Genomic DNA, 15,693 nt, shown 5'->3' on the forward strand with positions numbered 1-15,693 from the left:
TGGCTGAGTGAGAAAGGATGTGGTTGGTAGCCCTTACCATAGCCAAAGAAGGGGCAAAAGGAAGACTAGTGTAGGCTTCTCACCAAAGAAGCAGGAGCCATCAAAGGGCACGTCCATGAATGAAGCTTAGCCACCCCACAAGAAGCCACCTCTGAACATTGTGCATAGTTTGTGCATGGTCTGAGGGAGCTTGTTTGTGCTCCAGCATAGGGGTAGTACACATCAGCAGGCATTTGTTAATAACTTGGCAGACTGGTATTGGTGCGGGGACATGGATTGGCCTAAGAACCTGGCCATACCTCTGATGTCCTTGAAGCACTCCAGCTCTGAGTCTGCCTTCTCACCAAAGAGGCAGAAGCCATCAAAGGGCACGTCCATGAGCAAAGCTTAGCCATCCCCCAAGAAGCCACCTCTGAACATGGTGCATAGTTTTTGCATGGTCTGAGGGAGCTTGTTTGTGCTCCAGCACAGGGGTAGTACACATCAGCAGGCATTTGTTAATAACTTGGCAGACTGGTGTTGGTGTGGGGACATGGATAGGCCAAAGGATCTGGCCATAGCTCTGCTGTCTTTAAAGCACTCCAGCTCTGAGTCTGCCTTCTCACCAAAGATGCAGGAGCCATCAAAGGCCATGTCTGTGATCAAAGCTTAGCCATCCCCCATGAAGCTAATGGTTCTCAGCCAAGCGTGGCATCTCATTGCCACTGGTGAAGAAATTGCTCTCCCCAGCAAGCCAGTCGTGTCAATTCCACATATAATGGTAAACTTTGTGCATCTTGCCCATCAGCAACAGTGTGGGAGATTATTGCTCGGGCCTCCTCCTAGATTATACGCAGCACTTGAACTACCAAATCCCACACAGTGGGTTGGTACCAGCCCACAAAGGCATGCGGTGTTCACCGACTGCAGTGCTAGGCTGGTGGAATGGAAAATCCTCTCACCGAAGATACCCAGCCACTAATGATATCTGAAATTACATAAATCATGACAACACTGTGCATGGCAGATGCACAAGTCATATTTTTTCCAGTTAACTATAGCTTGTGAATTTCAGCTTTTCTTTTGGTTTAAAACATTAGGTTTTAACTAACATTTGCACTTAACTATAACATTACTTTAACCTTTATTTTTAAGTGAATATATATATATGTGTATTTTTTTTTTAAAGAGTGTACAGTTGATTATCAGTATTTTTTTAATGAACAAACTTTTAAAAATTAAAAGGTTTTATATGGTGTAAAAACATAACCTTTAACCATGTTATTTAAAAATTACGTTAAAAAAATGTGTTAGAGAAGATGTTTTTTTTTTTAATTAGTAATCAATTAAATGAATATATTTAAAGTATAGTATTTAATACATATTTAATTAGATGAGAAACTGTGCTGTAGCATTTTACTTCATCAGCTCCAGGTTAATGTTAATTTTTCAAATTAGTCTACATTTATACTACATATTAAATTATTTTTATACATTTAAAAAACAAAAATACATTTCCCTATATTTTCCCCGACAGAGAAAGGCCCACCCTGTGGCAGAGATTTTCAACAGATGAAAAATTACTAGTAGTAACTATAGATCTCTAAACTCTATTTTAGAAGCCTCCGCCACTTCGCTGACGGGGTGGAGACATGTAAGTCTATACCTACTTGTAGATATCCATTCTAAAATGGTGAATAGTGGGAAAAATGTTTTGAATTACCCCTAAGTGCAGGAGTAGAGTTACAGATGAGTAAATATGTGAATGTATATTTAGCTTCTTAAATTGAACCCATGGAGTTAAAAGGCTGAGGGACCCTTGCCTAGTCAAGGTGAAATGCTTCGCCATAGGGTGCCGCTCCTCACTATGTTTGTCAACAGGACTCTTTGGAGTTTGGCATTTATTTTTATATGTTCCTTTAGCACCAGCATTAGAGGTTTTTCTTTCACTTATTTGTGAGATCTCCCATCTCTTCATTCGATCTTAATGAAGCAGGGCCAAAAACTGAAGATTTGCCATAGAGGGTTTATCTAACACTTTAACTATAATCCCTTTCACACATATAACGAGCATTGGCATTAATGCATGCTAAAATAGCCACCAGTGCATCACAATACATGTGGACACATGATGGCCATGTAGGAATGGGTTCTATATTAAACAAAAGCATTTGCCATTTTTTACTTACTGTCTTGATGGCCATTTTCAAAAGGCAACATGAATGTAAATAAAGAACGTGCACAAGAGAGTGCAAAAAAATGTGAGTGGTCCTGAAGCACTTTTCAAGTGCTAGTCCATTGTAAAAAACAAAAACAAAAAAAAAGAAATTTTGCTTAAACAGTAAGTATCTAGTCATATAATGTTGTGCTTTAGATTCACACACTCTGCATACTCCTGTCATTCACATTACAACTTGTTTTTCCTCAAATATGTTTCAAGTCACAGGATGTGCTGTGACTCCTCCTATCCACAATGCTCTGTAGATACATCATGCAGAGTGGAAGGTATGAGAAGGTGTGAGACCTCAGAGTGTCCTGTGGGAAGATCTGAATGTACTACTGGAATAATATGTAAAGTACAAAAGTGTGCTCTGCCTACACAAGATGCAGATATGTAGTCATACATTTTAGGATGTGTTTAACATTCATATACATTGCATCCCAATTAGTTACTCAGTTTAGGTATTTTCCCACAGGATGATGTGATTAAAAGTGGTATATAGGGACTAGTCAGCTAAATGAATTTACAACCTTGCATCTGTCACGCTGTGGGTAGTGTTTCTTGATAGGTCTAAACTATGCATAATATGTCTTGGAGGTGTCATGGTAAGGATATGATGCCAATTGTGGGTTCAGCTTATGATAACCTGGTTTTCAGAGTCTTCAGATCAGTGCAATACGTTTGCAAAGACCTTTGCCTAAGCTACTCAAACTGCTGGGAGAATGGTCGTATGTGAGACGTGGAACAATGTACATCTTCAATGAACATCATATCATATACAGGACAAGAATGCTCTTTACACACTTGCTTTTACTCTTTAGTGGTGTCTTATGATAAAAATCTCTGAAAGTGAACCTTCGAAAAACTGACTGCTCTGCAGGTTTTGAGGTATTATCAGAAATATCTGCAAATGTGATCACTGACAGTTCCATTGGCGAAGTTATATCTGATCTCATCAGTGATGTGGCATCTGAGACAGCATCAGTTATCGCACGTGTGAAGTGATGAGCAGCACATGGAGGAGGCAATTGGTTATGGTTTGTGTAGGATACGCTCAATGGTGAATTTGCAATCATTTTAGATTTTGTGTTTTACCCAAATATTAACACTCAGTTAACCATAACTGCAACTTCCCTATTGTGTTTACATTGAATCTGCCTGGTTTTACATGTTAACAGCTGTTAAGAGTGTTGAAGGTTGATGGGTAGGACATTTTTTAAATGTATAGTGCACAAACACTTAATTACTGTTTACATTGGTAAACTGCAGGACGTTAACATGTTTCATGTTGGTTGTCAAATAACATGAACTTTAGTAACCGGTAGGTGATCTTCTTATATGAGCTCTAGCGCACTAGACAGAGAACACAGCAATGATAAAGGACTCACACGTCTCTGCAATGTTTACTTTCCCATATTTCACTCCTTTATTCTCGGGTATGTGACAGGAGTTGAGTTCTGTAGGGTTGGAGTGCTGAACTGAGAGGAAGTAGTGAAACCTTGCTGAGTTCCTCACCACTGATATAGAAGGTACTTGTGCATAAGCAATGGACATTTCGTTTTTGCTTCATAACTGAAAAAAAAGATTAATGATAACACACCAAACCAAGAGAATATACAGTGTCTGCTAAATTTGTTGTGCTTTTAATAGCGATTTGTACTTTAATGTGGCTGAATTTCCACAAGGATATTTGAATGTTATTTTAGAAACTGATGGAGTTCCCTTCCCCTTGCCCCCTTTATAACTTTAGCACCTTTGACCAATCTGGACCAAATTTAGCATGCTAAGCGTTTTGAAAAAGATAAGACATACAAAAAAGAATCTCAAACTAAATATATTTCCTACGCGGGAGCCATGGGGAAGAACACAAACAGGCTGTATAAGCACAGTCCTCAAATAATAGTTGCATCCCTGAGGTAATCCAAAAATATACTTCACCAAATAGTGATATAGAGGAAATCAAAAACATTCCAGTCCAAAAATAAAAGATGTCTGAGTATTTGCGAAGGTGGCAAAGTCATTGTAGTAGCTGGACAGGAGGATATCCTCCAGGTGTATTATTCTTATTTGGGTATCCTGAAACTCTGACATGGACGCAGTCATCCTAGAACTAAGTTGGCTGGATCTTGTTTAAATTAAAAATGTAATTTCTTTATCTCAAAAACCCTACACCCTAATCAAAATCGGCGTAACAGGTTTCCATTAGCAGAGCATGCTCGTAGAAGAGGAACACAGTTAATAAAACATCAGCACTATTCAGAAATAATCTAAAAAACAGACACTTCTGCAGCACGCACCTGTACATCGAGGAGACAGACAAAATTGGTATAAGTGAAAAACTGACTAGTAGAAATACCAAGGATCCTAAGTAAAGACTTTAATGTCCTACTTTGCGAGAAATGTGTTAACAGTCCAGACACTGGTGATACACGGGTACAGGAAGGCACTACAGTTCTTTTCCAGAGAAAAAAGTTAAGTACATGTTTATCTGAGAGGCCCATGACAACTGGCACTGCATACTTTGTAAGTTACATTTGTGTTCCTTGAAAAACCGTTCACTGTACTGTTATAAAAAGTATTTTGAAATTTACTTTTACATATTACCTGCGAGAAGAAATAGTCTATATCTCACCTTGTTTAGCTTTCCAAGTGCTGATATTAAATCTGCCCATTCGCTGGAATACTCAAAGTTTTTCAGAGCCTTATCAACTGCTGCAACATAGTTCCTGTATTTGGAGTCACTCAGTAACTCCACCTCCTCTGTGTTCATCCTCCCGCAAGTCTCATTAGAGACCAGCTCCAAAATCATGCAAATTCATGACCTAAATGAAAAACAAAAAGAATGTAACTTCAGAGAATGAGACTGTACAGGGTGCAGGCACTTAATAATACGTAATTCATAAGAATGCTTCAGTGACTTTCTGGTAGCACTCATGACACTGACTTCAAGTCTATGTCTACGAAACACACAGCCCTACAAACTCATTACATTTACCTTATATTTCATGCTTCTACCCTAACTTAACTGATACATCACACCTCACCAAGAAACACACAGTAGTCAACAACTCGAAGACAGGCTGCATATGATGGTGGATAAGTTATAAATCTGGGAATTGACAAGTTAGAGTGGGATCCAGGGGATATAGGTGCATCATTACAATTTTAACCCCAATTTCATATGACACTTGTTACCTAATTGGGGACAGATATTTGGCAACGTGGACACATGGAATGGCATGTGGATAATGGCTGCAACATCATGCTCAGAAACAAATACAATTAACTGAAAATTCAACAACTCAATGACTGCAGAAGATAAACTTCCAATTTAAGTCCAAAAAACTGTTAGATGATGTTGATGTCTATCAAGACCACTATATGACTTTCTGTAAGATAGTTGTCCACTCGAAGAATAGCAAAGCTAAAACATATGAATATGAAATCCTCCTGTCCATCTGAGAGAGTGTAAAAAATCTTCATGTTCCGTGGCTATGTTCTCACAAACCCTTAAGGTATCCTTGCCTCAATACTGGGTAGCATAGCCCAAGCTTACGTATTTGTCAGGGGGAGGTCTTGTGGCTGAAATGATTCAAAGTTCAAGAAGCAAACAATAAGTAAAAGGAGTGCAATGAAAAAGGTTATATAATCAACCACAGACCTACACTCTACCAGGTGTAAAAAGAAAGCAAATCCCTCTTGCGCTATCATGTAATGCATTCACAAGATAGTGGCCACCCCAGAAGCACATGAACATAGGCAGTGCACAGAAATGTAAGTGGAGGAAAATGGGGAGACATGTATACTACACTACACAGTCCACACATTCTAGAAGAACATTGTTTTGGATCAAATCAGGTGCTCCATTTGAATACATTATTAAATATAGATTGGAGTTTAACACAAAAGATATAATGAACATGAGAGTCCCAGGAATAAAAACGCACATTAAGGAATTGATTACATACATCCAGAAATGGGGTGCTATATATAAGTGGGAAAGTAGATGGTAAAAGAAAACAGATCAGAAGAAAGCAAAGTCAGATGTGCCTCTGGCGGGAGCAAATCAAGCTGAGGCAAATGTGAAAACTCTTCCCATCAGAGATATTCCAGGTAGAGGTTATTTTTATGTACCCTGGAGTAAATCGAAGGGGTTGATTCATGCCTGTTATGAGAGATTGTTGCAGGCATTTAAGAATTCCAGTGGTACAGAAATTATAGAAGCTAAAGATATGGGTCGTTTTGTGTTCAGATTTGTGCAGAAATTGATAAAGACACAAGTGAGATGACTGCAGCATTTGATTTGTTGGCAGAACAAACCGGTTGATGAGATCCTGTGGTATGCAAAATACTGCAGCAATGAATTGGAATTGAAGCAGAAAAAGTTGAAAGAGAAGGTTATGGTCATGCAATTGACAGCTGCACAGAAAGCTAGACAATGCCTGCAGATGATGGTGAACACTGGTGGTATGCAAGGAGTGCAACAGCAGGGAATTAATGTTATCCAGCCTAGAGTCAGAGGACGTGGTGTTCAGGTAGATTAGACAGGTGGTGGTGTTGATGTCCAGGCTTTGACGACAACTAATCTGTGTCATGCATGCGGAAATTTGGACCATTTACGAATGGAGCATTTTCACTAAATAATATGAATAACCAGGTACAGAATAATGAAGTTGCTCAAGTACAATGCAATAATCACATTCAAATTCAGTGAGTTCAAAGGCCCTGAATGCAAAACGTTTGTGTGCCCCACTGACAGCAGATGCAAACACCACAAGTCCTGGTGACTCAACAGCAAACGTTTGTTCCCCAACAGAATCTAAATCAAAGTGCAAATGCAAATGTGAACCAGTTAGGATCCCAGATTCCTGTAATGGAACTGAGTGATGAGGAATTTTCAGAAATTCTTCCCGCAGATAGCTCAGATGACGAGGATTGCATGCTTGGTGCATCCTAAGAGGTAGATCAACATGGTCCCTATGTATATTCTAATGTAATGGGTCACCATGTGTCATTCCTGGTTGACACTGGGGCTACACGCTCCACTGTCAGAACAGTAGAAGTACCAAATGTGCCCCTTTCAGGAAAGAAAATCCAGGTTGTAGGAGTCGCAAAAAAACTATTGACCAAACCTGTAATCAAATCTGTCCCTGTAAAAATACATTCATTTGAAGATGAGCACAAGTTTGTGGTCAATGATTCAAGTCCAGTAAGCTTGGTTGGACATTGCCTACTGTGCCAGCTAAATTGTTCTATTAGCTGCACGCCCAGAGCAATTGCAATACAAACAAATGAGGAATATGTGCCCTGTAAAATTCTGAAGCAGAAGCCAAGTGTCACATTGTACTCAATGATGTCATCTAATATTTTGCCGGAAGATTTAAAAGGCAGAATGACACTGAAGTTTGGGATTTTTGAGGAAAAGCAATATGGCTCATTAAAGGAGTTTGGGCCTGTAAAAATAACAATGAAGTCAAATGAAGTAGATCCAAAAACTCCTCTGTATAACATGACCCCGAGACAATTGCCGGAATAACTCCCTTGATAAACAGTTTAATTAAACAGTGTATCCTGAAAGAGATAACAGGAAATACATGTAACTCTCCCATTTTAGGACTGCGGATGCCCAATGGAAAATAGTGCATAGTCTAGGACCTGAGAAGAATCAATGCGATTGTTGTTCCATGTTGTCATGGGGTAACAAATCTTGCAGTGATTTTATTCCAAATTCCATATGAAGCAGAAGGGTTCACATGATTGGTTTGAGCCAAGCATTTTTCTCCATACTGTTGCATGAGGAAAGCTTATTCCTCTTCGCTTTTAACCCCTTCACTGCCAGGGCTTTTCTCCTCCTGTGCCGAGCCTTTTTTTTGCTATTTGGGGCAGTTCACACTTAGGCCCTCATAACTTTTTCTCCACATAAGCTGCCCACGCCAAATTTGTGTCCTTTTTTTCCAACATCCTAGGGATTCTAGAGGTACCCACAGTTTGTGGGCTCCCCTGGTGGAGACCAAGAAATTAGCCAAAATACAGCTAAAAGTTCATTTAAAAAAAACAAAAAATGGGAAAAAAGGGCTACAGAATAAAGCATGTGTTTTTTCCCCTGAATATGGCATCAACAACAGGTCTGTGGTGCTAAAATCACCATCTTCCCAGCTTCAGGGAACAGGCAGACTTGAATCAGAAAACTACATTTTTTCAACACAATGTTGGCATTTTACTGGGACAAACCCCATCTTTTGTGCTTTCAGCCTCCTTCTAGTTAGTGACAGAAATGGGTGTAAAACCAATGCTGGATCCCAGACAGCTAAACATTTCTGAAAAGTAGACAACATTCTGAATTCAGCAAGGGGTCATTTGTGTAGATCCTTCAAGGTTTTCCTACAGAAAGTAATAGCTAAAATGAAAAAATATTGAAATTGAGGTGAAAAAAGAGCCATTTCTGTCCACGTTTTCTTCTATAACTTTTTCCAGCTATGGCAATATACCATTACATCAGCTGGACTCTTCTGGTTACAGCGATATATAGGGTTTGCAGGTTCATCAAGAACCCTAGGTACCCAGAGCCAATAAAGGAGCTGCACCTTGCAATGCGCTTTCATTGTATACCGGTTACACAGCAATTCATTTGGTGAAATATAAACTGTGAAAAATAGGTATCAAGGAAACGTTTGTATTTCCAGAATGGGCACAAGATAAGGTGTTGAGAAGAGGACGCTATTTACACATCTCTGAATTCTGAGGTCCCCATACTAGCATGTGAATTACAGGTCATGTCTCAAATAGCCATCTTTTTTACGCACTGTCTTACATTTGGAAGGAAATAATGTAAAGAAAGACAAGGGGCAATAACACTTGTTCTTGTATTCTGTGTTCCCCCAAGCCTTCCGATACAAATGGTACCTCACTTGTGCGGGTAGGCCTAATGCCCGCGACAGGAAACGCAACATGGACACATCCCATTTTGTTAATTGAAATCTAAAATGTTTTTGGGAAAGTGCCTAGCTGTGGATTTTGGCCTCTAGCCTCTAGCTCAGTCGTTACCTAGGGAAACCTACCAAAACATGTGTATTTTTATAAACTAGACACCTAGGGGAATCCAGTATGGGGTCTCTTGTGGGGCTCTCATCAGGTTCTGTTACCCAGAATCCTTTGCAAACCTCAAAATTTTGCAAAAAACAAAAACACTTTTTCCTCACATTTCGGTGATATAAAGTTCTAGAATCTGAGAGGAGCCACATATTTCCTTCAACGCAGCATTCTCCGAAGTCTCCCGATAAAAATGGTACCTCACTTGTGTGGGTAGGCCTAGTGCCCGCAACAGAAAACGCCCCAAAACACAGCATGGACACATCACATTTTCCCAAAGAAAACGGACCCGTTTTTTGCAAAGTGCCTAGCTGTGGATTTTGGCTTCTAGCTCAGCCGGCACCTAAGGAAACCTACCAAACCTGTGCATTTTTGAAAACTAGACACCTAGGGGAACCCAGGATGGGGTAACTTGTGGCGCTCTCACCAGGTTCTGTTACCCAGAATCCTTAGCAAACCTCAAAATTTGGCAAAAAAACACTTTTTCCTCACATTTCGATGCTGCAAAGTTCTGGAATCTAAGGGGAGCCACAAACTTCCTCCCACCCAGCAGTCCCCCAGGGCTCCCGATACAAATGGTACCTCACTTGTGAGGGTAGGCCTAGTGGCCGTGACAGGAAATCCCCCAAAACACTACATGGACACATCAAAATTACCAAATACAAAACTATCTGTTTTTGTGGGTGGGGGCGGGGGGTGGGGGGGGCACCAGCATTTTTGGTCCTGGGCTCAGCAGCCATCTAGGGAAACCTACCAAACCCAGATATTTCTGAAAACTAGACACCCAAGGGAGTCCAGGGAGGTGTGACTCAGCAAACCTCAAATTTAGCTTTTAAAAAAAAAAATAATAATAATAAATTCCCACATTTCTGTGTGGGCTCACGGCACCGGCACGAATTTCCTACCACCCACCGTTCCCCTCAGTCTCCGGATAAAAATGATAACTCACTTATGTAGGTGGAGCAAGTGCCTGTGACAGTGAAGAGCCAAAAACATTTCAAAATTGAGGGGGAACCAAAGCAGGTCCAAAAGGGCAGTTTGAAAAAAAACGTTTTTAGACAAGTGGGGCAGAGTTTTTATCGGTATAGATGTGACAATGCTGGGTGGTATGTGTGATTTCAAGCAAAGTTATCAGTTTGCAGGGCATTGTGGATAAGAAAATGTTGCTCGGTGTATGTGAAACACACCACCCTGGACTCACCCATTAGTTTAGTTGTCAGATGTGTCTAGGTCCGATAGATTTTTCTACCTGGCAGCGTCCCAAAGTCCTAAAATTCCAGCCCTATCAAGAACTCTCAAACCTGCCATGTAGTAACAGTGAAAAGTAAAGGAAAAGCAATAAGAGTGCGAGCAAAGAAGTATCCCCAGTGGAGACAGCAAAGTCCTTGTTGGAAGAAGGTTTGCCGAGTCATGCTGCACACATTGCAAAGAAAATGCAGAAGTAAGGAATCCAAGATGGCCAACGAGACGTCCAAAGGTTAATTTGTAGTTCTAGTGTTGCACTCAGTTTTGTTGCTACGATACGCACGCGCCGCTTGAGAGCTTCGCACTTCAACTGTGACCTGACAGGAATTCAGATGCACAGAGAGAGTGTATATTGTGAAGTAAACTTCTTTTTTGAGGAAAACTTGACTTTGCATGTATTTTACAGACAAACGAGTTAATCGCAGATAATATTTTATGGTGTAAAAGCACTTACGGAGACAGAAAGAGTTTCCGGCTAGTATGGACTGTTAAGAACATTCAGAGAATATTAAGAAATACTAACAACAAATTTGATAATCTAGTCATCAATATACAAACTATAGGAGTTCAAGAAAGTTACAGAAGGAAGTTTAATACAACGTTTCTTCAAAGAGGCATATAATTTATTCTTGACAAAAAAAAGTAATTATAAGACAGTCAAGAGGAAATTCTTCCAACGCTTCATACAACCATGATTGACTCTTAAATATATATATATATATATATATATATAGCAACCATTCAAAATAATTGAGAACGAGTTGCCAAACGAACTAAAAATTTAAATATGAGAACAATTTCTAAGAAACTCATTATCTATTATTCAATATCAAATAGTTACACAGAAAGAGAGAGGCAATTCCTCAGGGAACTCAGGGTGAGTGTAATATTTTTGTCAGTGAAGTTAATTGTGAGTCAATGAGAAAGAATAATATAATTCAATAGTGTGTCCCTAGTAATTGTAATTGTGATCTTTCAGGTGCCGTTATCCAGGCAAACAAGAAGTGAGGCGGCAAACCAAGTATTTGACGAAACACCTTCTCTGAGGCATCTCTCTAAATCCCATTCCCCTTTCCCCTTCCAGGGTGCTCAATACGGAGACTATTTCGTTGCGAGTAGTCTGGGTTGGGACTCAGGATTTATCTTCTGCTCTTGAGGGAATCAAATTAAGGTATTCTAAGCAACCCTCACCATTCCACGTGGGACAATTTTGAGAGTATACAAGCTCTCATGGCCCATATGTAAAACCAAAGCCCAAAATAATCAAATGTCCTCTTGCTTGCCATAGGGATAAGATCTTTTAGTGTGCAGGGAGAGAGCTGTAAGACTGTTACCCCCTTTAGTTGGGGTGGGGGCATAACCATGCCCATACTGGTTGGTAGCCACTGCTCCACTTTTTTTTTTATTACCTGGCATCTAATAGGTTTTCTGCCCCCCGGGGGTATGGATCGGGGGTAATTGCCCCTTCTGCCCACTGGTGGGCAGAACAACTTTGTCCCCATTTACTTGGTGTGGGGTATGGCCATATCCCAACCCTCTTTTTTTTTTTTTTTAAGAAATCTTCCTTAGTGTCTGGTAGGCTGTCTGCCCCCCTTAAGGGCCCTAAAATAAAAATGCCCCCCCGGAAGCGACCTTCGCCTAAGGGGTCGCTCCCCATCTGTAAAAAAAATAAAAATAATCCCTGGTGTCTAGTGGTTTCTGCCTACCTTAAGACAAATAGGCCGATCTGCTCCCCAAGGGTGGCAGAAATGGCCTGAAATAAATTTGTCCCCCAGGGCAGCGACCCTTGCCTAAGGGGTCGCTCCCCTTGCATGAAATTGGTGCAAAAAAAATAAATCCCTGTTGTCTAGCCGTTTCTGCCTCCCTTGGGGCAGATTGGCCTAATAAAAATAGGCCAGTCTGCCCCCACCGGGGGCATAAATGGTCTAAAAACAATTTGCCCCCCAGGGGAGAAACCCCTGCCTAAGGGGTTGCTCCCCAACTGTAAAAAAATAAAAAATCCCTGGTGCCTAGTGGTTTCTACCCCCCCTTGGGGGCAGATCGGCCTAATTAAAATAGCCCGATTTGCCCCCAAGGGGGCCAGAAATGGCCTAAAATAAATGTGCCCCCACAGGGGAGCGACCCTTGTCTAAGGAGTTGCTCCTCTTTTGTGAAATTGTAGCAAAAAAACATCTCCGGTGTCTAGTGGTTTCTGACCCCCTTGGGGGCAGATTGGCCTAATAAAAACAGGCTATTCTGCCCTCATGGGGGGGCAGAAAAGGCCTAATAAAAAAAGATCCCAGGTGAGCAACCCTTGCCTAAGGGGTCCCTCCCCTTATAGTGGGCACTCGGGCTGCAGGAATGTTCAGAGAGACATGAAAAGAAAAGGAAAGGCCTTTCCTTTTCATGCCTCCCTGACCTCCCCTGCCCCCGTACAGAGGAGAAACTAATCTGTTTCTCCTCGTCACGCTGGAAGCATGGCTTCCAGCGTGATGGGAGGCGACTTCTAATGCGGTTAGCGTGCAATTGCGCGCTGAAGTCATCAGACATCACTTGGGGGATCGGGGGTGGAAGGGGAAGGGATTCCCTTTCCATCCCTGTCCTGGGGGGTGGGGACAGGCCTATGGGGGGAGCGTTAGCGCTCCCCCCATGCTCCAGTGCAAGGACATAATGGTTCCGTCCTCAGCACAGGAGCACTGTGCCGCGGGACGTAATGATTATGTACCTAGCACAGAACCGGTTAAATTAGGCAATCTTGTTTTCACATGGTGCCAAGCTCCACAAAGGTAAACAGAGTCTGTCCATTTTTATTCAGATCTTGAAAAAGAATCGGGAGTCACTTAAAATGCCATTCAGTCTTTCTCCAGTATGTTGATGACCTACCTGCAGCATCAAACTCTCAAGAAGCATGCAGGAGAGACACAATTGTTCTTTTGAATCATTCTGGAGAAATTAACAAAGTTTCCCCATCCAAATAACAGTATTGCAAGTCCTGTACCTAGGTCACCGCCACTCAGAAGGAAGTCTGAATGCTCCTGCAAATGGTCGGCTACTGTCGTCAGTAGATTTCAAACTTTTCCCTTTTGGCCAAGCCTTTACAGAGGCTGACACACAAAGATGTGTCTGACCGGGTACCATTGGATGACAACAATACACGCCCCTTCACAGAGCTGAGAGAAAGCATATGTCCCACTCAGCGCTGCGAATGCCTGATTATAACAAATGTTTTTTTCTTTGTTTTGCTGTCAGAGGGATGGATGTGCTCTCTCAGTTTTGACACAGTTGTATGGAAATGTGAACAAGCCAGTTGCATATTTTTCTGCCACAGTTGATCTAGTGGCTTCTGTGCTGCCTGGTCATTTCAAGGCATTCGCTACCATGAACATCAGCATTGATCAGCGCAAAGGCATTGTTAGGGGTCACCCTGTGAATGTTTTTGTTCCCCACTATGTAGAGATATTGTTAACCCGAGCAAAGACTCAGCATTTCACCAGTGCGTGTTTGACCCACTATGAGCAACTCATTTTCACTGTGTCAAATGTCAACCTTACTAGATGTACTGTACTAAATCCTGCCACTCCGTTGCCTAACCCAGTTGAAATGCCAATGATTATGTAGATGAGGTTGAACATGACTGTCTTAATGTGAATACACTGTGCACCAAACCAAGGACTGACATTCAAGACATTTCCCTAACTGTAAATGACTATGTCATGTTTGTTAATGGCTCCTGTTTAAGAGCTAAATATGGTACCTTGCAAGCTTGTTATGCAGTTTGCACAATCTCTGGTGTGATTGAAGCCTCCTGGCTTCAACACGCCCAAGGAGATGAGTTGGTTGCTCTTAACAGAGCAAGCTGTGTTTCTGAACAGCTGAAAGTGACAATTTTCACTGATAGTCAATATGGTTTTGGTCTTGTTCATGATTTCAGACAGTTGTGGTCCCAGAGAGGATTCACAATGTCCTCTGAAGCCTCTACCCGCAATGGAGATAAAATAAATTATTTGTTGACTACATTACAGTTGCCTGCAAAAATTACTGGGAAATACATAAGCTGATGAGGTGGCACGATATTACGCCCTAAGCTGCACCTCCTTTAATGGAGAGTGGAACAATAATATAAATGACGTGACAAGTCAAAATTTCCTGTTAACTGCTGTTGATACGCAGGAAGAAGTTAAAAGATTGCAGGAAGAATTGACAGAAGAGAAACAGCAAAGTTGGGTTAGAGCAGGATGTATCAAGAGGAATAAGGATGATATTTGGGTTTCCAGTGATGGAAGAGCAGTGTTGCCCAACAGCTTGTTGGCACCCATGGCTAGACACTATCATGGACAAGCACACATAGGTAGAGATGCAATGAACAGAACCTTCAGACATACATGATTTATCCCCACATTCAGAGTGTTTGCAAAAGCCATGTACCATAGGTGTCACATGCAAGCAGATGAATGTAGGAAAATGCACAGTTGTCACACTGAGTCACATAGGCAGATGAGGAGGACTGTTTAACAGGATGTAGCTGGATTTTACAGAACTGTCTGTGTGCAATGGACTGAGATATATTTGAATCACTCTACGCATTTGCTTACTCCACCAGGAGAAACAACAACCTCAAGATATGGATTCTCAACCTCTCTAGAGTTAGACCAAGGAACCCACTTCAACTGAAATGATTATGTATGGCATTACAAGTTGAGCAAAGATTACATTGCAGCTACAGACCTGAGGCTTCTGGACTGGTCGAGCAAGTTAATGGTACTCTGAAGACTAGACTGGGAAAAGTATGTGCTTCCAGCACTTTGAAATGGCCAGAGGCATTGCCTCTTGTCTTGATGAGTATGCACAGTAAACCCGACAGAAAAATTGGTTTGTCCACACATGAAATCATCATGGGTAGAGCCATGAGATTGCCCGCTGTGACTGCAAATGCGCTTTTGAACATTACAGATGACTTGGTGCTGGATTATTGGATAGGCCTTTCTGACGTAGTTCGGTCCGTGTCTCATCAGGTTATAGAAGCTACAGTACAGCCACAGCAGGAGCTTTGCCATGACCTATGTCCAAGTGAGTGGGTGCTGGTGAAGAAGCACGTAAGGAACCCCTGCTTGAAGCCACATTGGAAAGGTCCGTACCAGGTATTGCTTGTCATTACTACAGCTGTGAAGTGTGCTGGCCTC

General features: G+C 41.4%; 1 protein-coding gene across 3 annotated transcripts in view; it reads right to left on the reverse strand.

Annotated features, from left to right (window-relative positions):
* DOP1A (DOP1 leucine zipper like protein A) overlaps positions 1 to 15,693 on the reverse strand; it is a 694,260-nt gene that overhangs the window by 618,878 nt on the left and 59,689 nt on the right. For all 3 annotated transcript variants that reach the window (XM_069235613.1, XM_069235614.1, XM_069235612.1), the window contains exon 2: positions 4,833 to 5,022. In XM_069235613.1, coding sequence (XP_069091714.1) covers positions 4,833 to 5,009 — 177 coding nt within the window. In that variant the 5' untranslated portion in view covers positions 5,010 to 5,022. The remainder of the gene's footprint in view (positions 1 to 4,832; positions 5,023 to 15,693) is intronic.

The sequence above is a fragment of the Pleurodeles waltl genome, chromosome 5 (genome assembly GCF_031143425.1).
Source record: "Pleurodeles waltl isolate 20211129_DDA chromosome 5, aPleWal1.hap1.20221129, whole genome shotgun sequence".
Taxonomy (NCBI): domain Eukaryota; kingdom Metazoa; phylum Chordata; class Amphibia; order Caudata; family Salamandridae; genus Pleurodeles; species Pleurodeles waltl.